We start from the raw sequence: 27,456 nt of genomic DNA on the forward strand, positions 1-27,456 counted from the left end.
TCCAGGACCTCCCAGAGGAAGCGAAGTCCGACAGTAGCGAGACCTGGGTCTCCCAGTCCAGTGACAACGCCCAGGAGATGACGCTGGGTCTCCTCTGGTGCTTCAGATCTGACACCCTGTGCTACCGGCACAAGAAGATCGAGCCTCGTCACTACATCACCATGAGATCGATCTACAGTACACTGGCGAGTCAATATGACCCGTTGGGTCACATCAACCCCTACACGACCCGCGCCAAGGTTCTGGTCAGAGAGCTTTGGACCGAGAAGAAGGGAGTTCCCCAGGAGCTACTTTCCCCCGAGTGTGAGTCTGACCAGCAGCAAGATCTCCCTTCACGTGTTCTGTGACGCGTCCGAGATGGCGTATGGTGCAGTGGCGTACCTGCGCGCGGAAGAACCCGATGGTACAGTTCACGTCTCCTTCATCCTCGGGCGCTCAAGAGTCGCGCCCAAAAGACAGCAATCGATCCCCAGACTGGAGCTCTGTGCGGCTCTAAGTGGAGCCCAAATGGGGAAGATGCTGAAGGAGGAGCTCCACCTGCCACTGTACGAGGTTTGGATGTGGTCTGACTCCACAACCGTCATCCAGTGGATCCAGTCGACCTCGTGTAAATATAAAGTCTTTGTGGGGACTCGGGTGACGGAGATCCAAGAGCTTGTGGGAACCAGCTGCTGGCGATACGTAGCAACCGATGTCAACCCGGCAGACGTGATCACCAGAGGTGCGACCCTCAAGCAATTGGCCCGTCCCAACCTCTACCACCGAGGACCCGATTTCCTCCGTGAGCCAGAAACAGAGTGGCCTCCTCCCCCGAACCTGGATACTTCAGAGGTGGAGGCGGAACTAAAGAAGTCCATCTTCTGCGGACTCACAGGACTCCAAGACCTCCAGACAGACGATCCGAAGGTTGGAGACTGCCAGACCCTAGAGGAGCTCCAAGAACGGACCTTCCGCCATAGGAACCCCGACCTGGGAGACGCGACCCCCCTTAGCGCGGACAACTATGCCGCCGCTGAGATCATGTTGCTGCAGAGGGTGCAGCGGGAGGTTTTCTCAGTCGAGATGGCATGTCTCAAACGGAAGGTAGAGCTACCACGAGACAGCAAGCTGAGGCTACTGGCCCCCGAGCTAGACGATAAGGGCATCCTACGTGTCGGAGGCCGCCTGCGACGGGCTCAGGGCCTCACAGAGGACAGCAAACACCCCATCCTACTCCCCTCGAAGCATCCAGTGACCAACCTGGTGATCCGCCACTATGACACCAAGCTATATCACCCTGGAGCGGAGCGGCTCTTTGCTGAGCTTAGGAGGAGGTTTTGGATTCTTCGCGGAAGGGAGGCTGTACGATCATACCAACGGTCATGTACGGTCTGCCAGAAGCTAAGAGCTCAGCCCATCATGCCACGAATGGCTGACCTTCCACCCTGCCGCCTCCGCCTCCAAGAAGCGCCCTTCTACAACACGGGCATGGACTGCTTCGGGCCATTCCCCGTCAGGGCAGAAGTTGGGAGAGGAACTGCAAAAAGATGGGGAATTATCTTCAAATGCCTCACCACGAGAGCCGTCCATCTTGAGGTGCTGGCCGAAATGACAGCAGACAGCTTCCTCCAGTCATTTCGTCGATTCACTGGAAGGAGAGGGCGACCCCACACCCTCTGGTCTGATCACGGGACAAATTTCCGTGGAGGAGAAGCTGAGCTCATCAAGAGCTACAACCAAATGAGTGAGGAGTTGAAGAAAGAGCTGGCCAGTCAACAGGTCACTTTCTCCTACAACCCTCCAAACGCACCCCACTTCGGTGGGGCCTGGGAGAGAGAAGTTAGGTCCGTGAAGTCTGCCCTCCGTGCTGCACTCGGAGCTCAGGTCCCTAAAGCAGAGGTCTTCAACACCGTGCTGGTGGAAATTGAGGCGATACTGAACTCCAAGCCACTGGGGTACGTCAGCAGTGACATAGCCGATCTCGACCCTATAACACCAAACAGCCTTCTGATGGGGCGGCGAGATGCGGCCCTCCCCCTTGCGGTCTATGCCTCCACCGAGATCATCGGCAGGAGACAATGGAGGTATAGTCAGGCCTTAGCCGACCAATTTTGGAAGAGGTTCACCACCGAGTACCTCCCATCACTGCAAGGCCGCCGCAAGTGGCTCACGGAAAGAGGCAACCTGGAACCGGGAACCCCAGTCAAGATCGTGGATCAGGCACTCCCCCGAGCTCGCTGGCTCATTGGACGGGTGGAGAACGTAGTGAAAGGGGATGACGGAAGAGTTCGCTCAGCGGTGGTGGACACTGGAGGAAGGACTTACCACAGACCAGTGGCACGACTGATCCAGCTACCCCAGTACTCTGACTCTGACCCACCTGACTAGACTGACTGACCACTAGACTGCAGACCTTCATATAGTAGTTACTGATTAGCGCCGCAAATCAGGGGGCGGCTGTGCTGAAGGGTCTGCAATTTGGGTGGGATTCCATAAAAGAGGGCATGTTTTTCATATGTGGAAGTTCGTTTATTATAATTTCCCATACTTCATTGTCTGCCTGTAATGTTGTTTGTATAAATAAGTTCTAGTTTGTTTCGCGGAGGGGTTGAGGTTTTTTTTTTTTATTGTGTTTACGTACAATGTCATGTGACTGTTAAGTGTATGAATATCGGAACGTGCGCCGTGAGTTACACAGTTGTTTTTGAGTATGTTCGTGCAGTGGAGGAATTAAGCTGTTACGAAGACAGATCGAGTGTAGCTTAAGTGGTAGAAGTTGTTGTACTCCACCTTGGCAAACGACGTGGAAGTGTCGTTACGGAGGAAGAGCGAACACGCGTCGAGAGGCGATCGCGTATTCTCAGCCCGGCTGCCTGCGGAGATACCCCGAGCGAGGTAGCATTTAAGCTAGCTCACCCACGGAACCAGAGAGGACACCCATCGCCATACGCAGTGTGTCGCAGTCTGCAGGGGCAGACTGTGCATCCGTTGGACTGGGCAGCGTCTTCCCGATTCCACCGGCACCGCAGCAGTCAGCCACACTCTACAGCCGAGCACCTCACCGTCTGTCAACAACCAGGTGCACTCGCTCTCTCTCCAGGCGGACGAACGGTTTTCTCCGCCTCTCCTCTCCAGTAACCGCGGCAATGTTGGCCAGAACATTTCTGTATTAGAATAATAATTCGGGCGCCCAACTAAATTTAGATTTGATAGGATTTAATTAGGACTCATAATTTTAAAGTGATAAGTATTTGAAGAACATTAACCCCTTTTTTCTCCCAAGTGCAAAATTGTGATTAAGTGTTGATTTGGTTTCCCCTCGCTATCTTTATACAAACAGTTGAATTAAGTTTATTTGGTTTGAGTAATTTGGTACATTTATGAAGTAGTTAAGGCATCCGCCAACCCCCCTAAGGTGAAACTCTCATACAGTCCTTTAAGCTCCAGCACAACTTCGATACGCCCAGTAAGCTAAAGGGACTTAACCACACTACAAAAAGACACATGCTAAATAGCTACCGTACTGAACATGTACATCAAGTAAACGAAAGGCTGCTCTCAGGTGACTCAGTGGAAATACAAAAGGCCCAGGTGAGCGTTCCACCGAGCGTTTTATGAACTCTGGACCTCTGCCTGGGTCCTAGTGCCCGCCCCTTTAAACCTCCCTTCCACAAATACATGACAGGCAAAAACTATACAGGCCTCTTCTCAGGTATGACCTTGGACTCCTGGCACATTTCTTGACATACCGCCTGTCAAACGGAGGGTGTAGAGCTTCCGGCATATTTTCAAAATAAAAAACACAGACATGTGTGCCAGGTAACAAACGTCATTCAAATCTTGAAATCAAACAAAGCTTATGTAGAATGTGTTGAGTTAAAATAGAAAGCAGTGAACTTGGCCTTTATATAATGAACATGTAGTATTTAATTTAATAATTAACCAAGCGTCCAAGTCCAGGTAAATGTCACATGGTGTGTGGCCAATACATGAGAGGAGATCTCGAACTTACTTTGAAGGGCAGGAAGTCGTTTGGGAAACTAGAGACTTGACTAAAACAAAAGATGCTTTCGCTTTTCTCACTGACGACTAGAGACACCTCCTTTAGATTAAATGCGGAGTGGTTTTCGGGAGCTTGTCCTAACCTCTGCCCAAAGTGGTCGAGGAAAAGTAATAATCTGTTAGTTTTTTCGCCCGTCTGTAATAGGGAGGGGAAGGAAGGCAGTTAAAGAGGTAATCCAGCAAATCACGCCACACACCTGCTCCTCTCAAATGGCTCGTCGAGTTTTCCTGGTCTGCCTCATCTGCTCTGCCTTCTGCCATGGTGAGTTTATGGATTATGTCGTTTGGGATTGTTTAACCTTTGCACGTATTGTGTCGACATGAAAACACATCCGCGCAGGTCTAACGTTGAGTGAGCCTGCACAACTCAGTTAAATATCTAATTACAGCTAATAAAGATGTCTGCTTTATGGTATAGTACCGATGTCGTTTTTGAACTTTTTGTGGTTAAAATTCCAGTAAATGCTGTTTAATTTATATTTTAATTTTGTATTACTTCTGAATACAAAGGGATTTTTAATGTTCTAACATGTATGCACATAATTTATATCGACTTTATACATATACAGTGTATATAAAAAGTCTACAAACCCCTGTTCAAATGCCAGGTTTTTGTCATGTACAAAAATTAAATCAAGATAAATAATTTCACAACTTTTTCCACCTTTATGTGACCTATAACATGTACAACGCAATTGAAAAACAAACAGAAATCTTTCAGGGAGGTGAAGTAAAAATAAACAACTGAGATAATGTGGTTGTATGCACACCCTTTTATAACTGGGGGATGTGGCTGTGTTCCGATTTAACCAATTACATTCAAACTCATGTTAAACTGGAGTCAGCAATACCTGTCACCATTTAAAGTGCCTCTGATCAACCCAAAGAAAGTTCAGCTCTTCTAGTAGGCTTTTCCTGACATTTTTGTAGCCACATCTTCCAGCACAAGCCATGGTCCGCAGAGAGCTTCCAAAGCATTAGAGGGATCTCATTATTCAAAGATATCAGTCAAGTGAAGGCTACAAAAGGATTTCCAAGGATTTAAATATACCATGGAACAGAGTGAAGACCGTCATCATCAAGTGGAGAAAATATGGCACAACAGTGACATTACCAAGAACAGGACGTCCGTCCAAAATTGATGAGAAGATGAGAAGAAAACTAGTCAGGGAGGCTGCTAAGAGGCCGACAGCAACACTGAAGGAGCTGCAGGAATTTCTGGCAAGAACTGGCTGTGTAGTACATGTGACAACAATCTCCCGTCTTCTTCATATGTCTGGGCTATATCTTACAAAGAAAAACATCCAAGCCCGGCTTAATTTAGCAAAAAGACATCTGAAATCTCCCAAACGCATGTGGGAAAATGTGTTATGGTCTGATGAAACCAAGGTTGAACTTTTTGGACATAATTCCAAAAGGTATATTTGGCGCAAAAAACAACACTGCTCTTTACCAAAAGCACACCATACCTACAGTGAAGCATGGTGGTGGCAGCATCATGCTTTGGGGCTGTTTTTCTTCAGCTGGAACTGGGGCCTTAGTCAGGGTGAAGGGAATTACCGTAGATGACCAAATAATTGCCCGCGTGCAAATACGCGCCTGTGCTCTAATAGCCGCCGGGGTCCGACCTCATTTGGCATAATAAACGCCGGTTCAATTAAACGCCCGGGCGATTAAGTGTTTACCATAGTCTTGCACAGAAAACAAACGGTTTTTTTTAACAGCACTTCACCGGCTCTCACCTCTTCTGTCAGTCAGCCCCTCCTCTCGCTCTCTCTCTCGCATGCAGGCGCGCGCACACACACACACACACACACAGACACACAAACACAGGCGCACTAGACTGAGGGATATAGGGATATAGATAAATGCGCTAATGTACAGTGTTGAAATTACCGCGATCGACCCCCCCATCCGTTATCATTCATAACACTGCTCTGATCAGCTCCCTGTGTCGCGGTAACACAGACAAACTGTCTTTGTATTTATTGTCTGATGTCAATAAAGATGCGTCGGGGGGAAAAAGTAGTTTTGTTCCAGTGGTGCTATGGTGCTATGGTGAGCTCCTTGTTCTTTGCATGATGGTCTGGTGCTGCTCATTGCAAAAATAAATTGTAGCCTGTTGCAAATACGCGCCTGGTTCTTATAAACGCCTGGGCTCCAAGTCGATTTAGCATATTAAACGCCCGGGTTACTAAATGGTCATCTACGGTATGAACAGTTCCGTATACCAGTCAGTGTTGGCACAAAACCTTCGGCCTTCTGTTAGAAAGCTGAAGATGAAGAGGAACTTCATCTTTCAGCACGACAAAGACCCAAAGCACACATCTAAATCAACAAAAGAATGGCTTCACTGGAAGAAGATTGAGGCTTTGGAATGGCCCAGCCAGAGTCAAGACCTGAATCCAGTCTCACATCTGTGGGGTGATCTGAAGAGGGCTGTGCACAGGAGATGCCCTTGCAATCTGTCAGATTTGGAGCAGTTTTGCAAAGAAGAGTGGGCAAATATTGCCACATCAAGATGTGCCACGCTGATAGGCTCCTACCCAAAAAGACTGAGTGCTGTAATAAAGGCCAAAGGTGCTGCAACAAAGTATTAGTTTAAGGGTGTGCATATTTATGCAACCAGGTTATTTTAAGTTTTTTATTTTATATTTTTCCCCTTTAAAGGTTTCAGTTTGTTTTTCAATTGCATTGTACAGGTTATAGGTCACATTAAAGGTGTAAAAAGTTGTGAAATTATTTGTCTCGCTGTCATTTTTTTACATCACGAAAACCTGGCAGTTGAACAGGGGTGTGTAGACTTTTTATATCCACTGGACATCTATTTCCTCCAATAAAACAACACCCCTGCAATGAATCCCAACTAGTTGAGGTAATGTCATTGTCACTGTTAGGTCAGTGAGGTGTAATTTACCTTTTGAGGCTGTATTTCGACTACTGTTATGTTGGACTGAATTGAAAGGTTTGACAGACTAATCTTGACTTGATGGTTATTGACGTGTAGGAATATAGACAGTTAATTATATAATTTAAGTTAAGTGAAAAGGTGGTTTACACTGTAACATGTCAGGACCTGAATCCTCCTCCCCAACGGTTATTTTGACTTTTGGTTCTGGTTTCCTCTGACAGTTGATAATCTGAAGATTGGAGTCTACCAAATGCCTTTAAAAAGAATCCACACCAGGATGTTAAAAAACAACAGTCAGTTTTCCATCACAAAGAAAAGTAAATTGAGAAGCTTTTTTTTCCCGGACCATAGTGGAGAACACCTGAAGAGGAAAGTTGCATTTTTGGGTCACAGGGTGACAGTTGTCTCCATGACAACTGAGTGAACTCATTTGAAATGCAGTTCAAAGTGCCATACATAGCTAATAAGAAGACATTAAGTCATGATTTACAAAGTCAAGCATTAACCTTCACCCTTGACTCTTATATTGACTGGCACTTCTAAAAAAAAATAACAGGCCCTTACTCGTCATAGATACGACCCAACAGGTCTCTGGCACAGTATTATTTGCATTGGATTATATGAGATTGTACAGATGTATACCTAATTGGCAACTCATACCCCTTTTCCACCAACGCGAACCTAGTTCCAGAGCCGGGCCGGTGCCGTGCTGGTTCGCAGTTGGTTCAACTTGCGAACCGTCCGAGAACCTGTTTGCGTTTCCACCGGCTAGAGAGCCCAGAGAGCCACGCCATTACGTCACTGTATACGTCTGAGGTTTCCCCGCATCGCTCATTTCAAGCATAGCAGACATGTCTCTTCAGAAAAAGTGTTTATTTTGGCAAATAATACAATAACAATAAAATACACAAAATACTAAAATCACAACATTTTTTACAGTGTGGAACAGTGTGTGATCAATAGATCGGAGTGTTTGATGTTTAGTCATCTGCAGGTTGGACCTCCGTTCAGTATCGCCGATGTCCGACAGCTCTACAAACACAAACCAGAGAACAGCGGTTTAATCACAAACGTGTCCACGACGCTGTGAACACAACGTTACCAACTACCAACGTGACTTAACATCTTAGTGAGCCAACGGCAGTCAGAAAGTGGCATGCTAACGTTGTTGTTAGCAATGTCCCGCTAGCGGGCTAGCTAGCCGGTCAGCTTACATTACCCGAGGAAGCAAAGCCACTAGTTGCTGCTGTTACGAACGTAATCACTAGCTTGGTAAACTAAACAGAAATGTGTCGTTGGTTTACAACGAGGTGAAACAATTTAAAAGTGAAACTTACCGGGAACAGTAACGTTAGTAAAACTCCGCACTCTGCAGCGGCGTATTTTCCCCCGTTGCCTCGAGCGTTAACCCCGCCCCCCAGCCCCTAACGTAAGCCGGGCCCAGTTCCAGCCCAGCAAAGAGTTGGGGCCGCTCGGGAACCAGTTTTCCAGGCCCAGAGCCGGCTCTTTGTCTGTGGAAACAGGAAGAACTGGTTCGCGATTGGGCACCGGCTCCGAACTGGCCCTCAAAATGCCTCGGTGGAAAAGGGGCATCAGTGTGCAGAGCTGCTGAGGTGTTGAGTTGGTGTCATACCCATCAGCGTTACAATTATACCTTCACACACGATGCTGCATCTCTGCTCTCTGTTTGCAGCTGCTGGCCAATCTCCAATATATGCCCTCAAGGGAGGGGAGGTCACCCTAAAGCCAGACACTGGTGGAGACGCTGAAGGAATTCTCTGGAAACACAATGGCAACAAAGTGGTAGAGTTTAATGGCAAGCAGCAAGATGTGTACGGCACGTATAACAACAGGGTCACTCTGGACTGGGTCACTGCAGTACTCAGTATCACCGACCTCAGATTTGAGGACAGCGGGGAATATAGAGCGGAAGTACACTGTAAAAAAAAAATCCTAATTTTACGGTATATGACTCTATTTTTTACAGTAGTTTTTCTGTTCTTTGAAAATAGTGTACAAAACCGTAAAATTACAGACTTTATCAGTAAATGAACAATCTGTCTGTTATTTTAAGTATTATGACAGTAATGACAAATTACATTTATTTCTCATTTTTTTTACAGAAAAATACTATATTAATTATGGGTCATTCCATGTGAAAACAGCCAAAATCGGGGTGTCATATACATGACACCTCTCAGATTTTGCTGAAAAGCGGTGAAAACATGCCTTATGTTACCAAACAAGGGAATCTGAAGTTTCAGGTCAATATCTCAAACGGTTTGCCCGTGGCGTCCATTTGAATTTCAAGTGCCACACCCCTTATGACATATTGGAATTTCGCATTTCATTTGTTGGCATTTTTGGAGGCCCATAACTTCTGTTCTAATAGTGATAGAAGGCTGAAAATTGCTCTGTTAGTTCATTGTAATGTGTACTACACAATTACTAATTACTACTACAGGCAGAATCAACATACCTAACTGTTTGGGTGAGAGGTGGGTCACCAAAGTCCAATTTTTTTTGGACGGCCAAAATTATTTTTCACTTTTTGGGTGCTCCTAGCACCACGATGAATGATCACATTTATTCCAAACAGGATTATTTGTTATATGTGGGACCTTTGCTCTTGCCAAAATGAATTTGAAGGGTATGGTACCACTGGTGGGGGTTTTATGGGGGTCCAAAAACCCTCCCGGGCAGAGGTGACTCTTTTGGAACCCCATATTTGGACCCTCAAATGACCACATGGGCACTTGATGATCCTAATGGGATTCATACCAGATAAAGATACATATTTGTTCTTTCTTTTAATGAAATAAAACTTTTGACTATGAAGCTCCTTGATATGAATTTTATTCGTCAAAATGCACCATTTTGGACTTTTTTCCCAGAAGGCTGGAATGTAGATCAGGGAGAATTTAGTGATGATAAAGCATGAAAATAGGGGAAATAACTTAGTATTATGCTCAGTGATGGGAAACAATTAAATAATCAGACTGCTGGCCATTAGTTTCCTGAAAATCACAAATTAACCCCTGATCCCTGATTAAAGAGACCCGCCTGTGACAAGCGACTTGCAGCAGGAGCAAGTCTGCAGGCCACTGATGCAAACCACATTCTGACACCAATGGAGATGTTTCAATGGGCAAAACAAAACATTAAGAACATTACATTCTTCTGTTTGGGTGACCCACCTCTCACCCAAACAGTTAGGTATGTTGATTCTGCCTGTAGAATTGTATAGTACACATTACAATGAATCACTATTCGAACAGAAGTTATGGGCCTCCAAAAATGCCAACAAATGAAATGCGAAATTCCAATGTGTCAAAAAGGGGTGTGGCACTTGAAAATCAAATGGACGCCACGGGCAAACCGTTTGAGATATTGACCTGAAACTTCAGATTCCCTCGTTTGGTAACATAAGGCATATTTTCACTGCTTTTCAGCAAAATCTGAGAGGTGTCATGTACATGGGTGGCTGAGTTGGCACGGAATGACCCTTATACATGATCTTTCCGTTTTCTTAAATTAAATACAAATTATTGTAAAATGACAGTAATTCTCTATAATTAAATATGTAACTTGTAATAAAAAGGTTTATGTCCATAAAAACAATCTTAACACTTTTCTCTGTCATTTTACAGTAAATCGAATGAAATTATACATTCAACCTGCAATTAAATATGTAGCTTGTTATATGAAGGATTATTTCTATACTAACAATGTTTTTCTCTGTAATTTTAAGGTAAATCTTATTAGTTTTAGATTTATGTGTACTTTTACATTCAAACTCTGTAATTAAATATGTAGCTCATTATATTAAGATTTATGTCCATACTAACGTTTTTCTCTGTAAGGTTAAGGTACATCTTATTAGTTCACTAGTACTATGTGGTATGTATAAAAGTACTTGTATAGACTTTGGATTAGATAGTATTAGACTAGTGAGTACTTTAATATTCAAACTGTAAGTCTGGATATAATGGCAATGATTCTAACAAAAATACGTACAGGTCAGGCTGTCTGTGCAGACAGGTATGGCACGTCTTTCAGTGGCTGAAGGCAGCGTAATGTGTGGGGAGGTCAAAAACAGGTCAATGACGGCAATCGGTAAACTTGTTGATGGGTAAAGCTGGAATTTGGATGATGCTTAAATAACAATGATTACCGCAAAATGAAAAAATATGAGTGGGTTAGCATTTATACATTCCAATTAAAATAATATCTATCTATTATTTCTATGTTACATCAAACTGGAATAGGCCTTAATGCAAGTACCAGTAAAAATATAAAATATATCAACTCATCTTTGTTTATATAGTGCTTTACACATAATGCAGTAGATCGTGTGTGTGAGAGAGAGAGAGAGAGAGAGAGAGATAGAGAGAGAGAGAGAGAGAGAGAGAGAGAGACTTATGTAATTAAATATATACCCGCCTACAAATAAAAATGAATAAACATTTATTTTCTTTATCATGTTTTCTTGATAAAGAAAAAGATACCACGCTGATACAATTGCTATTGGCTGTCTTGCCATGTTGCTTTGAATATGATTGGTTGACGTCATCACGAAAACTGGCCAATGACAACTGTGCGCGCCTTCTTTTTGAAAATACGTCAGTTTGAATGGGTACGCGCTGGCAGTCGTGCACTAGTGGACTACCTGACCACTAACGTATTACCTGGATTATTACCTGGACTATTTTACATCTGCTCGCCATGTTTTCATTTGGAGCGAATCTGAGTTGTGGGATTTCAACGGAGAACAAAAAAGTGGAGTATGGACACAGTTGAAGGGTCAGGCGGATCTGGTCAGCTATTACTTGGACGTCACTACATAACTGTTCTGCTGTATCAGGTAAGAATTAATTTCCCTTCCCTTTGTAAAATCATAACCTAACGCAGTGTTTGTGTTCATTCCCTTAATGTACAGTGATGGTCTTGTCAAACTGTTAGCTCACCGTTAACTAATGTTATCGTATAGTCGTAGGTGATTAACGTTATTTTAGCACATTTAGGTCATTTCGTCAGCACCGAAATGTGTTTCTGAAAACATCCAATGCGAGAAATAAGCTATGCAGTTGCTGAATCCATCTTTATTTTAGATCGACAACGGTCAGGTTAAAAGATTTTCGACAGCTTGCGGGAGGCGGCGCCCCGTCTCTCAAAACTCGCGCGACGCGAAGCCATTGCACGGCAAACACACAATGTAGTGTAGCGCTGTGTCCATTTATTCAACTCAAGCATTATTCAAGAACAGCAATAAGGTTTGTGGCATTCAAATAGCACCATACAGCTTCACTTCTACCGGAAACAGAAGCACTGATGTCAACCTGAACACTGAAGTAAACATTCATATGGGATCGCTAGCTCCACAGCTAGCGAGCTACCTCTGCTAGCATTAATGTTTAATCCAGTGTTACTGTTGACTTCAGTGCTGACGTTTCCAGTACAAGTGAATATCGCTGCTTCCTGCTCGCTCCCGTTCGCGTCGTCACTTCTTGTCCGCGTATTTTTTGGGAAAAAAATATGCAATCCATAACGAACTCCACAGCTAACTAGCGACCATGAACGTCAAGTACTAACAGCGTCCCTCTCATGAGTCTGACTCAATGACCCGCCTCCCCGACCCCTGTAATTGGCCAGCACGTTTGTTCGTTGATTGGATTGGTTGAATTGTATCGACAAACCGAGATAGGAATAATAGAGGGATGGCCACTCCGAGGTAAAAAAAACAAAACCCAAATAAAATAAACAGTTTCCAGCCAAGGACAAGGTACGGCCATATCTATGGGGGGGGAATTGACTCTGGATCAACTAATAATAATAATAAAAAAATAAATAAAATCCTTTATATAGTAAGGACTTTTCAGTGAATCTTACTTTGTCCCGTTCCCTTCCCCCTCCCCCAGGTGCACCAAAGATCCATCTGATTACTGGCAATTTGGAGGAGGATTCTTCTTGATCTGCTACATTGCACTGTCACCTCTGCTACAGATTAATTGACCTTTTGTGTTTTGATTTTATTTGATAATACACTGTACATTTAAGGTTAAATTAAGGGCTGAATAGGCTAAATTTAGAATGTAATGCATGTGCACAAATACTACAAATATTATTGGAACTACAGTATACAGAGCCCCCAGGGACAGGAGAACATTGTGGAAAACAATATAAAACTGAATTGGAAAATACAAGCTAAAAAACAACTGACAACAACCCCCTCAGGCCAGCAGCTCTCCACCTGTTTCAAAAGTTAAACGCCATCACCTTGTCATGATAGTACAGCTAACAGACAGTTTTTCAATTCTTCCTTGGGGGTCTCTGAAGAACTGTTTGTGAATAATTGGTTGATATTGTAAATTTACAACTCGATACATTAAATAAAGGGGTTTTAGAATCAATATTGGTGTGTATTTTATTTATAATTAAGTTTCGCGACCTACTTTAATTGAAAGAGTGAAAACCTTTAGATGTTTCGATTTTGAATTTCCTAAGTATGTTTTGAGTTGAGGATATTTCACAATAATCTTTGAGCAGCAGAATGAAAATGTTACTTAATTTAGTTTAGTTTTAGTTTAGTTTTAGTTTTAGCATTGCCACTTTATTAAAGGTGTTTGATCATTAAAAAATAGGAAAAATCTGTAAAATAACAGTATTTTCTGCAGATCTTTTAGCATTTTCACTTTATTAAAGGTGTTTGATTGTAGTAATTTAGGAAAATTCTTTAAAATAACAGTATTTTTCTGCAGAACTTTTAGCATTTTCACTTTATTCAAGGTGTTTGGTCATAAAAATTGAAGAAAAATCTGTAAAATAAAAGTATTTTCCTGCAGAACTTATAGCATTTTCACTTTATTAAAGGTGTTTGATCATAAAAAATTGAAGGAAAAATCTGTAAAATAACGGTATTTTTCTTCAGAACATTTAATGAAATTTTCAGTAATAATAATGTTTTTGCACTTTATTTGAATTAGGGTATTTTACTTTCATTTTACGGTTTTTGGTTGGCAGCCGTAGCTGACAGTCATTGACCGTTTTTTTGTTTTGTTTTTTTTCTTACAGTGTAGACAATAAAAAAGGGTTGCGTCGTTCTTATAAATTGGAGGTGATAGGTAAGTTATCTTTTACTAACTTTTTTTTTTTTTTTAACAAAGTGGTGTGGAAGAAACTCTTCAGGTCCAAATCTGTGGCTGGTTCAAATGAGGTTTAATCACTGACAGTGGAGAAAAGACAATGTCGCGCTGCCACACAGTCCATTCTCCAATATGTGGCGTGAGCGATGACTTTATACACAGAACCAAAGGGGCAGGTCTAAACAGTGGATTTACATAGATTCAATACGCGTCTCTCCCAAGTGGAAGAGACGTCCTGAGACAACATAAAGGTGTGACTTCCCTCGGAACAGCTGGGTTCTTTCTACATAGTGTCACAACAGGGGCCATTCATGAAGGCCTTGATCAAGTATGTGAGATGAAGGTGTTTCGGGGACGGTCCAGGAAGGGGGACAGATCAGAGGGTCTTTTAATCAACATGACAAGGCTTACATACAATGAATGCAGCTCAGCAAGATATTTGATGTTCCCGAGAGAAAGTAACATTAAAACAAAACAAATTGTAAGGTAACACATTTTCTTCTACAGTGGTTATATGCAGTTACCCAGTAAACAAAGTCACCTGCATTACAGGAGCTGGAAGTAACAGAGTAGCAGTGTCAGAAACGTTTTCACCCGCACCCAGCAGTGCAATGATTCAGATATCACAACCAGTTATCTCTTAATATGTCACCTATACAAGTGATTCCATAGCGTTTTCACTTTTTGATGGCCTTACTATCAGCTGAGACTTTGCTCTCCAGAAAATGACTGACCACCATTTCCATTATGATCAGTGTACAGCTGATACAGTTATTTATTATGGCCATGATGTATTGTCTTACCTTTAACTAAGTAGTCATAGTCACCTGAACTAATTTATACCTTTAAACATGTAAGCAAAGGAATAAAAACATCAACCTGCTTTTCAAGTAGTTTTATTTATAGTTTACCCTGTTTTCTGAGGCTGGTTCTTCATTCTTCTGTATTAATATTAATTGATTTGTTCTTTCATGTATTCATTAAGAGATGGTCACCAAACCCAACATATCCTGTGAGATGAGCAACAGCAGCAGCACTAACGTATCTGCACAGCTGCTGTGCTCCGCCGAGCCCAGAGGACCTCTAATGAAGTTTGAGTGGAGAACACATGGAAACCTGCAGCCTGGCCAACAGTTACAAATCTCTCTGGGGGCTGAACATGATGATGAAGTATACACTTGTAATGTGAGCAACCCTCTGAGCAGTGAAACGGCGTCATTCACAGCAAAGGATTGCTACCCAGGTAAGATTTCACATTCAGAGAATGGCAGAAATTATTATTATTTTTTTTTTTAAGAGAAATTGCGCAACGTACTGCTTGAATTTTGTTTTGGAACTGAAAAATGTAACTAAAGGTTGCTGTGAGTTTCACTTTTGTTCTTTCTGTGCAGACGGTTCATCTGGAGGCGAGATTGCCGGCATCATTGTAGGTGTTTTAGTTGTCCTGATTGTCATCATCGTTCTGGCCGTAGTGTTCTACAAACGCCACCGTAAAGGTAAATATTTAAAAAGTTCACACCTAAACAGGAGAAATTGATTCCAATATAAATATTTTTTTCAGCAACTAGTTGATATACAATAATACAGACATTGATATCTACAGTACGTATTCGGTTATGAGTAATTGGTTATTAATAAGCTCTGCAAGTTTATTTGTTATTTATAGATCAAAAGTTCAACCAGTATCTATAGAAAGGCATTTATGTGTGACTGTAATCTTCCCTATTTATAAACATACCATTTCTTGCTTATTTTTTGTCCTCTCTCTCTTCTCTCTCTTTTCTGACTTTTTCGTTTTGTAATTTTACGGTAAACAGTGATCATTGCCACCAGCTGGAACATCAGTGTTAGATTTCAGCATATTGATTTTTATTACTTTAAATTAAAGGGCGTCGGCGTGTTCGTTGTGTGTTGCAGAGAAAAGTTAGAAAGCACTCAGAGAGCACTCGCCTCCGAGGCCGCACAATCCTTTAAACTAAAAAGAGCAAATACAAAATAATAAGTAATAATAATAATCAAGCCTGTTTTCCCCTGCTCCTCACTCTCTCCTCAGTGTCAAACGGAGCCTCCCCTGTCCGGCTGTATTCATTCAAAATCCGGGAACATGTGGGTGTTTATTTGCGCCGTAGAACAAACCGCCCTGAAAAAATTAAAATAACATTTCATTCGTCTGATTCACTGCTTAGCTTCGTTGTCTTGCTTTCATTCACTACGTAGCTCGCTCGACCGCCAAATTTATAGCTACGTGTTCACAAACAGCAGCTGTCCAATTAAACGTATTCTATCTTTTAATGGGTTTTACTCAAAGGTCATCATCTAAGAGTTCTTTTGGTCGTGTTCTTTTCTTTCTGGCGACTCACATTATATTTTGTGTTTTCAAACTGTTTCAGGATCAGATAAGAATGAAGCTCAGGGTGACGAAGATAAGTCTCTTCTTCGGAGCCCGGATGAAGCTGCTGGCAGTCCTAGAGGAGACGGCGATTCATGCCCCAGTTCTGGAAAAGGTAAAGGCTGCTCAGTGTTTTTATGCTATAACAGCAGAGAATCCTGGCTTAAAAGCAAATTGCTAAAAAAAAGAAAGAAGATTTTCTGATAATGGTGAAAGAGCATTATCATTTTCTCTCTGATTTGTTATAATTTACTAAAACCAAAATGTCTTATCATATATGCCTCAACAAGATCTCGGACTGGAAGTGGAAAAAGAAAACATTTAACTTTTGTAATATTAAAAACAAATCTTAGTATTCATCATGTCCTTCTTTTATCTTCTTACTTTGCCTTCTTATGGCTAGATACGTATCCATGACGTGCACTTATATTGTATTTTGGTGGGTGTTTGGTGTACAGTACGGAGTAGAGTGGAATAGAGATCACTTCAGGCAACGTGTTTCCTTTAGATTTGATTGAAACTATTATGAACTGAACCAGAAAGCAAACTTTGCCTAATTGCTTCCCTTTTCTTTAATTTACAGCAAGTTTTCAGATTTCAACAGATGAGATGCCACGAAAAGGTTACATTAACACATTGTTATTGTTATTCATTATGACTTATACATAGTAGAAAAGAGCTAAACAATGATGTGTTGTCTTTCACTCTTTCCAGGGCATCTCAGCTCTGCCATTAAAGCTTTGTCTGGGCAAAGCAAAGATGGAAATTCAAAAAAGAAATTCACACGTCCCTTTTGTTTATTAACAAAGTTGCTTACAATTTGCTCACACCTGCAACAACCAACAACTAATTATTTTAGTTAAATCATTTTATTAATAGGATGTCAAACTAGTGGAATGGAAAGCTGCATGATCTTCTATTTGAGAAGCTGCAAACAGTGAATGCTTTGGAATTTTGACTTAATTTATTGATTGATTATTATAATGAATGTATTTTTTTGTTGAACAATTGATTCATTAATCAATATAACACTACTGGTTACTAACAGCACTCATTGTTCTCTACTGGTTTGTTTGACTGTTTTCTAAAATGTCTGTATGGTTTAAAGAAAAGACAATAACACAGATGAGCGTTAAGAAAAGTGAGTTCCCTTCTCCTCTCGGTCCGAATAATCTTGCTAGTAACGATCAGAATGATGCGGATGCAGGCCAGCAGAGAGTCAGGGAGACGCCAGATGTTTCAGGCGAAGTTTTTAAAAAAAAAGAAACAGAATCTAAATGCTGTTTGAACTGTTTGGGTTTTTTTGTGAGGTAATATTAGGATCCCTGATTATTAATTAATTCTCGTAATCTGAACATGATGGGCAGAAAGTCAGTTTGGTGCGACGGCTGTCACACGGACAAAAAGCATTTTAATGACGGGAACTTGGGATCATACCATTCTGAATCTCAATTCAATTATATTATATATAGTGTCATAACACAAGAGAAGTAATCTCAGGACACTTTACACATTGAGCAGGACTAGCACACGCTCATGATTTTCACTATAATATGCGTTACCATTAGGTTTCTGTTTTGGCCCTACAAGGAAAATAAGTGGGCACTCCTGGATTAGACCTTGGAGCAGTTTTCCTGTTTTTTTCTTTCTTTCTCTATTCTCACTTTTTGTCTTTTATAACTTTACAGAAACCACAAGGTGAGATGATGATGAAGTATTTCAACCAGCTGAAACATGAGCATTAGATTTCAGCATGTTGATTTGATCACTTGTAGCTTTAAAATTAAAGGGCGTTGCCGTTTCATTTGACCTCTGGTGACTCTTCATCGCCTGCGGGGCGCGTTGGAGATAAAAGCAAGGAAGCACTCTGAGAGCACACGCCTGCAAAGCTACATGTTACAGAATGTTTGCAGAAGCTCAAGAGAAACCTCAGATATTAGATATGATATTAATGCACTCTGTGATGCAGTCCATGTTAAAAAAGTTGATCAGCTTATCAACATCACATCTTGCTCTTTAAAAGTATAACATGTAGGAAGTTGATCTCATCATGTATTGATTCAGTACTGATTGTTATTAAGGTTGTTCATAGTTCTACTGGTTTCTTTAGACTGCTTCTGCATGGTTGAATCATTTCTTTATTTCCCTTCTTCCGTGTGTCCGGTTTAGGATATATTCGTTGTGCGAGTGACGACAATGGCGATGCAGTCCAGTATAGAACACCGAGGAAAAGGTTGTCCTTCAGTAAGCCTGATCAGAAAGTGTCCATCACTCCTGAACATCCAGGTTAGGAAACTGAAATGAAAAAATGACTCAAATGACAAAATGGAAAACACCTGTTGACAAATCAAGCTGAGACGCATTTTATAATCTGAAGGAGTAGCTATTTGATTCACTTGAGCGCTTACTTTAATGCAGCTGTGTGTTACTTGGGAAATTTTTTTAGCTAAAAATGTTTAGCTCCACTCATTTTTTGCACCTCAATATAGTAAGATGATGACTGATTGATTTTAAAACTGCCTCTAAACAATTAAAGCCTCTGCAAATTGTTAGCAGTCATCTTACTTTCTGTTTCAGAGCCAGGGAAGGAGGCAGAGGAGGATGAGGAAACACCCTCTGCTCCTGAAGAGGAGGATGAGGAAACGCACTCTGCTCCTGAAGAGGAGGATGAGGAGGCACTCTCTGCTCCTGCCAGTGAGGATGAGGAGGCACTCTCTGCTCCTGCCGGTGCTTCTCCTGCTGCTCAGCCACATTCCTCTTTGGCTGGAAGTCCTCCAAGAAAGGCACCTGAGGACAGCGCTGGTGAACACAAGGAAGACACCAACTCGGGTCAGGTCACCACAGCGGAAAATGACTCTTTGTACGAAAGAGAAACACATGAGTCAGATGACACACCTTACACTATTACTGACCAGAAAGGTTCAAAAACATTGTTGCATGAGCAACCTTTAACCTTATCGCAGGGTGAAACCAACCCAAGCGATTCTGATGATGATAATAATAAAAACGATAGTGTGGGTGACCGGGAAGAAGCAGGTCAGCAACAGCACCTGTATTCAGACACCTTCCAGCAAACTCAGGGCCCCACACCAACACCACCAGACAACAGCACCACCCTTCAAGAGTCCCCACACACTGCACGTTCACACCCAGATGGGGAAGAAGAGCTCAAGCCCAGCCGGGACTCAGACGAAGGGGCGGGGCAGTCGGTTAAGGTGAAAGCCAAACTGTGGGATGCGACCCCAGAGAAGAACAGCCAGGCAGCGAGAGCTGCAGTGAGGATGAAGGATAAAGTCGTTGACTAGCCTTCATGCAGCCTGGCAAACGGAAATAAGATTTGAGAAGGAAGCAGATAATGAAAGTGCATCTATGAATACAGAGATGAAGGCAGAGCGGATAGAGCATGGATGAATATCAACGTTCAGATGCAGGAGAGACGGACATACACTAAGACGAACTGACAGTTATTATTATTATGAGGTTGAAAACAGACGGGTGGTCATCTTTCCCTGTTACCTGTTTAGTTTTTAATGTTACAGTTTAAATGAATTCAAATGAATATTAATCAAATATTTTATAGCACTAACGACTTCATTTTAAAGTTATATTTTTGTTTGTCTTTCATAGGTGTTTAATGTATGCTTTTTTTAAAGAATCACACAATTATTAACAATAATTTGGATTTTATATCAATTGAACACTAATTTTATAAATAAATTATGAGCTTATCATAAGAGACACTTTTTGATGTAGTATAATATAAGCTTAGTTGGTCAGCTGGTGAATATTTATTCCTCCATACATTTTTAAAATGACTAACTGAGGAAGGAAGCAGACAATTATTATTATTTTGAGGTTGAAAACAGACGGGTGGACATCTATCTATGGTGTCTGTTTCATTTTTAATGTAACAGTTTAAATGAATTCAAATGAATATTGATCAAATATTATATTGCACTAATGGCTGCATTTTAAAGTTATTTTTTATTGTTTGTCTTTTAAACCCATGGGTGCTTAATGTATGCTTTTTTAAAAGAATCACCCAGTTATGAACACTAATTTAGATTTGATATCAATTGAACAACACTAATTTTATAAATGTATGATGAGCTTATCATAAGGGGCACTTTTTGATGTAGTATAAGCTTAGTTTGAATATTTATTTCTTCATGCATTTTTAAAATGTTTCAAGCATCCCTTCTTTTTTATTGAGACCAGCTTGTTTATGCTAATCATTGCTGTGATCACTTTTTAAATATTTTGCTTGGCTCAGGATATGTTTGATCCTTGATTGTGACACTACAGCTCCATTGTACTTGGATTTTGGGAAGCAACTGTAAGAATGCGTTTGTGTCAGTAGGGGGCAGTGTTTATTAGCACTTACCTCTAGTCATGAACTGATTTTAGAAATGAGAAATTAGCTTTTGAATGTCTAACCATCTTAACACAGAGAATTGAAGGACATCCTCAGCTATTGAGGCAAACCTAACAAACACACCATTGGAAAATGTGAGAGTGTGGCTTTACAGGAATTGATTGCAGCACATTTGTCTAAAGTCGAAAATCTGATATCACTCTGAGTTCCCGGAGGCCAGGGTGTTTGTGATGAGTTGTATACATGCAGTGTCTGGGACTGTGCCGTCTGCATAATTGAAGGTGAACTCAGTGAAAAAGCTGCCACGGTAAACCGTCTGTCATGCAAAAGCAGGTTTTGCCCACTGCTGGATGACAGACGGTGTGGATTTCTCCAGGTATACTGTGAGAAAGTCACGCATGATTAGTTTAACCTCTGAGTCACAGAGGAGTCTGTGATCTGTGTTGGAGTTGTAGCAGGAGCAGATTTGGTTATCAACAGTTAATTATCAATATCAATATGATTATCGGTATTAATAATTATATTTAATATATTATCATGATATAATCATGAATAAACGGGGCACCACCCTGGGATCAGGGAAAAGATAACCTAAAACTGTATTCAGTCTCAATATAAAGGTTTTATACTCACATGCCAATCATCGTGATCATTGGCATAGGAGTACAAAACCAATCGAACAATTAAAAAGGCGTGAAATTCAAGCACTAGCCTTCACAACCTGCTGTTATCCAGTGACATATACACAACAAGCACAAGAGACCGCTAGTTATAATATAATAAGATTTATCAAAATCAGTAATAATGATCACAATCAATAACACTGCAATTAACAAAGCCTTATTACCTAACTACCTAACACACAAAGCTAAGCTTAAACAAAGGATGTGTGTGTGTGTGCGCGTGCGTGTGCATGTGCGTGTGTGTGTGTGCGTGCGTGTCGAGAGAGAGGGAGAGGGAGAGAGAGAGAGGGAGAGATGGCTATGGGCGGCCACCAGATGTAGCGAGAGAGAGAGAGAGAGAGGTGGAGCTATTCCTCGCAGCGTTCAGGGGCGGAGCCACTGAGGTCTGATGGAGTAGCGAGAGAGAGAGAGAGGTGGAGCTATTCCTCACAGCGTTCAGGGGCGGAGCCACTGAGGTCTGACGGAGTAGCGAGAGAGAGAGAGAGATAGCCGTATGTAGCCACCAGATGTAGCTATGTCCCTAGCGCCCGCCGGGAACAGCTGGCTTAGGACACGTGTGTGCGGTGTGTGTGTGTGTTAGCGGGGCACAAACAAAGAGAGAGAGGATGCGCGAGCGATATTCGGAGGGACAGAAAGCGTGCCGTTATCACACGGGCTCGCGTGAATGAACTGGCGTTTATTCCGCGAGACCGGTCTTTTAACTGATAGTAGAGGCTTTCTGAGCTCGCGAATATGGCGGAGGTTAGTCGAAAACACTGTTACAGAAATCAACCCAGCGGCGATATCAGCATTCAAATACAGCAGCACATGAACCAACGGACTCGGCGGTCCGCGATCAGAACTTAAAACACATTAACAAGAATTACAAGCATATCCTACACTATCACTTGTGTCTCTGCCCAGACTGATAGCCTCTTACTGGTATCGTTGCGTAAGACGATGACGGCGTTCCGTAACGGCGGTGGTTCGTGAGTCCCCGGCGTCAGCGGGGGCGTGATGAGTCGGCTTCGTCCAGACGAGAGCGGAGCGGGTTTCCTCTCGTTGATCAAACTCAAATAAAGAAAACAGTCCGTGTTTCTTTCTTCCACGGACGGCGATATAATCGCGGCTTGGCGATTTAGTCAGCTTACTTCAGACAGCGTCTGGTAGCTGGACGGCAGGAACCGGCTTGGTTCCTCTTGTTGCAGCGGTGCGCTGCGGGAGGGGGTCGCCTCCCGTTGCAACGTGGTGTTGCGCCGGTTGTAGGAAGAGGCCAGAGTAGGAGTCGGAGTAAGAGTGAATAAGAGCATTCTCCGGGCGGCTTCGGTTTATAAAGCTCAGGCCGCTCCAGGGGACCCCCCGGGGTTCCCTGGAGATGTCAGCCAATAGGATGGTTGTGTGGCGTCGCATCTCTCACCTGGGTGAGATGTGAAACTAAAATGGCGGTGTAGTTTTTAATCCCCTTTGTCCCTTTGTCCTGGCCGCATGTATGGGCTTCTGTAGGCCGCATTGTGTAGTCCTAACGGTTAGGTCCCAACATCTGCTACCAGCTGACCTGCGGGGTTCAGGCCACGAGCAGGGGGAATGAACACTATCGTATTACTGTGATCACAACAAATACCAAGAGTAGAGTATTGAATTATTTGTGGGGAATCGGGGCTCTGCCTCTGACGCGGGTCACAGTGTGGTTCCACTGAGACACCGCTGATGTATTGATGGCAGCGGGGAAGCTCCCATCTTGGCTCAGAGTCGTGGTTTCACCATCACCATTTTTTTTTTTTTGTGAAAGAAAAATTAAATGTGACAATGGCAGGAAATGCGTGAAGAGTTGGGAGTTCTTGTTTCCTCTCCCACATCATAAAGTGACATTAAACTGTGAAATGTTCCTTCAGATAAAAAATAAATTACACGTTTTCCCTTCAATTGTTTCGGTCCTTTTGTTGTTGGCCTTGTTGCAACAGGAGAGAAGGAGAAAAATGGGCCACCCTCCAGAACGACCTTTTCGAGTTGATTAGCATGCTGGGTTGTTTAAATTGCTTCCTGGAGGGCTGATGTGAAATCGAACAATATCCTCTGGCTTTAGAGACTAGCCCCATAGCTTCTTTAAAAAAAAAAATGTTATATAAAAAAAAAACGCAGAGTAAGGACAGACCTAAGGAAGCTGAGCCCGGGGAGGCCAGGGCCCGGTTTCCTTCTTAGCCTTCTTAAAGCCTTCTTAACGCTACGTCATTCGTAACCCCTACTTAGAGTTCCTACTGAACATTTCGTGTGTTTCCCGAAACGTTCTTTGCTATGAATCTCTTTCGTACGTCATACGTTGGTAAGGGTGGTCTGTACGAACGACGTAAGGAGTGTTTCTGAAGAAGACTCCTAAGAGACCGTTTGGGAACCACGACTATAGAGGTAAAACCTTTGGTAAGTCATAACGTAGGAGTCTTCGTAGCCCGCTAAGAGTGGACGTTATCGGGAAACCGGGCCCAGGTCATGGTAGGTCAGGACAAATCAATTAATATCAGCTCAATCAAGGTTCTTGGCTCTTTGGGACATGCTTTACTGTGACAGTGCAACCGGGGAACCCACTGTGATTATGTGGATACATTATTAAGTGTGGTTGAGACATTATAATGAAATAATATTCCTTTCCTGTCTATATAAAATACCTTTATTAAGGCCTGATTTGTCTTTGGACCCCGCTTTTATGAGAAGCGATAGTAGAACATTGTTTGTCATTCTTATTATTCTTCTAAACAAAGTTTCCCTCCTGGATGCAACAACACAGAAGAAACACTTATTAATACTTACATTCCTATAAATGCTACAAATGGGAGATATATATATATATATAAAAAAGTGTAGGGTAGAAGATTGCCTCCCTACAAAAAAAAAAGCTGTTTTTAGCTGGTTTGATGGTTTTAGCTGTTTTTTTATTTATTTTATTTTTTTAAACTCTTTTAACTGTAAATTCACAGTATAAAATTATTCTTTTTAACAGACATGAATATTTAACCACTTTAGTGCAGTAAAAAAAACATTATGCACATTACTTTAATCAAAAGCACCTTTTCTATCACAACGGACATTATATCAACACAAATATGCATCATATGCCATCTCTTTCTCTCGTATATGTTACAGATATGGCAATTTAGCTTAACCAGCTACACCATTCGCATTCCCATTACAAGTAATACCTGAGTTAGCTTAGCGGCACTAGCCGCGATTAGCATTAGCTTCGCGCTAGCTCAGCTAGTGATCTTTTTTCAGTTACTTTTCCAAGTTCACAATGATACTGCAGGTACCATGCTGGGTTTAAAACACTAGGAAACATATCGGGGACTCCGACTGGTTTCATGAAAGGAATTTTCTCACATCATGCTAATATCAACAGCTAACCTCAAGGACTAGCCCCTTTGGATGTAGCATGGTTCTTACCAGAGTTTTCACAGAGGCTTAACACTCTGTCCTCTCTCTCTCATGCACACTCACGCGATTTTCCCTTAATAAACAGAAGATGTATCAAGATACTGCCCAAGGATTAAGTACATATCTATAGTCAATCTGTTCCCTGCCATAATCACCGATCAGGGCAGAGTTTGGAGAAGTAGAGACCCACTCCAGCCCAGACGCTCAGCTTTGTACTGCAGTGAACGGGGTCCAGAGAAAAAGCCAAATTAACCGCCTAAAACAAGGCTCACCTAAACATGTTTACGTCAGCTCAAGTGTACGTAGATAAAATTCACACCACTTTACATCGCCGTCAGACCGCGCTTTCTTTTGGCACTACACTGCAACAGCTGCTGATCTGTGAGCGGAGGAATACAGCGCGAGGCCCAGTTGCTGCACGAGAGGTTTATTTCAGTAAAAACCAAACTTATCTCTCCGTATCCTATAGAGTGCTAAAAATAATTTCACCATGCCCGATCTGACCACTTGCTACAGCAGCAATGTCACATTGCATGTTTCAATTTAAACACAACACACTAACTGACTCTCATCCCCCACACCCAACCATGCAAACCGTCTAAAACCATCAACCAGCCTATTCATACAGCTTCTACACCATCAACCAGCTAAGACCATCTAAAACCACCAATAGCCTGTTGAACCAGCTAAGACCATCTAAAACCACCAATAGCCTGTTGAACCAGCTAAGACCATCTAAAACCATCAACCAGCTAAAACCACTAAGACCAGCCACACACACACACACACACACACACACAATGGTATTATGTGATTATTTTTGTGTCTATCTTCCAGTGAACACTGCCATCTAGTGGTCGATATAACTCAGTTTTATTTCATTCACAACAAAATCATGACCTCAAACAAATATTAAATTGCTGCCAGTCAATTTAGTATTTGTGTGTGAAACCTTTGTGTCAAACAAATTAATCTCTTTTTTTTTAAATATGTGACCAGGTGCTATTCAATATAAGACCCAGAATAAACTGGAACCAGAGACTGTGTATACAAAAATATAGATTTTATTTATCCTGCATGGGATCACAACAAACAGCAAGACTGTAGACTATGGGATGAGTTGAGTAACAGTTAAAATGAAAACAAATCAAGAAAGTAAACCAAAATATAGATGCAAGCAGCAATGAGGGGGTCAAGCCGGGCTGCGGAGCTGCTGGGCTGAAACTTCTGGCTATCTTGAGTCTATGTAGCAAGTTTGCTGTTGATACAGAAAAATGTGGACTATTATTGCGCACCTAGTCGTAAATTCTTAATCATGAATCATTAGTGTGGTTTTGAGAATATACCAAGTTTCTGTTGGGTAATGTTTCACAATGATGGTCACATCATAGCATTAGTTAAGCATTAAGCATTAACAAACATTAACAGGTCAAAGTTGAAGTTGAATCTACTTTGTGCTAATCAGAGGCGCCGGGCTCGACTCGCCGCCTCGGGAACGCTCGCTCGCTGTGGACACGCACCTTCAGCCCGGAAGGTCCGTGTCCACAGGGGCGATTTTAAACGCGTGTGGACGCGCCGCTTCCCAGTATTGCACGCTTGGTGGGCTGCCACGAGAGGATGATTGACAGGCGCTCTCCTTTAAACAACACATTTTTGCGAGCGTTCGCGAGCGTTCCCGAGGCGGCGAGTCGAGTCTGATTAGCATAAAGTAGATTCGACTTCAACTTTAGGCAAATGAGGAGCGGCCAACTCGCGCGCCGTCTCTCGACATTCGCCGCGACGCTACCAGAATGCAATGCACGGCTTTTCACATAGACAATGAATGGGACGCGGGGAAACACCGCTGCCTGTTGACACGCACCTTCAAGGGTCGATCTCACGGAGTTCACTTCAGCTGTTCAGAGAAATGGAACAGCCCTTAAGATGGCAGCAGGGATTCCCCCGAGGGCAAGTGCTTAGGGCAAGTGAGCGAGGGCGACTCCAACTGTTTTTGAAACGCAGCTCTGGTTTTGCGAGGCAAAAGCATGTGCATGTGTAGCATGGAGATGTTGTTACCCTAGATTATGACAATCAGTTTTATTTTGATAGGAATCGATACGTGCTTCAATAACTTTTATTTTGAAATGCGGCACTTCAGAAAGGGCGCAGTAATCCTTGTGAAGAAAACCACTGTGCTTTGCTGTTTTCATGCAGGCAGGAGAAATAAATGTGTCTGAATCCTCGTGGTCGTCCTGTCCTACCTTGAGCCAGACACCACGCAGATTAGACCCCGCTACACATGCAGGATTCGAAACGCGCCTATTGACATACCGCCTGTCAAACGAAGGGTGTCTTCCTGCATATTTTCAAAATAAAGCACACAGACGTGACAGTGACATGCCAAATAAGTAACAAAAGTCATTCAAATCTTGAAATCAAACAAAGCTTATGTGGAATGTGTTGAGTTAAAATAGAAAGCAGTGAATTGTCTATTTATATAATGGACATATAGTATTTAATTTAATTATTAACCA

General features: G+C 42.3%; 1 protein-coding gene across 2 annotated transcripts in view; it reads left to right on the top strand.

The window, feature by feature from the left end:
* LOC311010231 (uncharacterized protein) overlaps positions 1-21,248 on the top strand; it is a 33,362-nt gene extending 12,114 nt beyond the window's left edge. Inside the window, exons 6-9 of one of the 2 annotated variants that reach the window (XM_084040773.1) lie at positions 16,485-16,598; positions 17,198-17,269; positions 18,653-18,769; positions 19,061-21,248. In XM_084040773.1, the coding sequence (XP_083896899.1) occupies positions 16,485-16,598; positions 17,198-17,269; positions 18,653-18,769; positions 19,061-19,788 (1,031 nt within the window). In that variant the 3' untranslated portion in view covers positions 19,789-21,248. The remainder of the gene's footprint in view (positions 1-16,484; positions 16,599-17,197; positions 17,270-18,652; positions 18,770-19,060) is intronic. The other variant, XM_084040774.1, reaches the window with a different exon arrangement.
* The last annotated feature ends 6,208 nt before the right edge of the window (positions 21,249-27,456 follow it).

Source organism: Eutrigla gurnardus, assembly GCF_963514095.1.
Source record: "Eutrigla gurnardus genome assembly, contig: SCAFFOLD_59, whole genome shotgun sequence".
Lineage (NCBI taxonomy): Eukaryota > Metazoa > Chordata > Actinopteri > Perciformes > Triglidae > Eutrigla > Eutrigla gurnardus.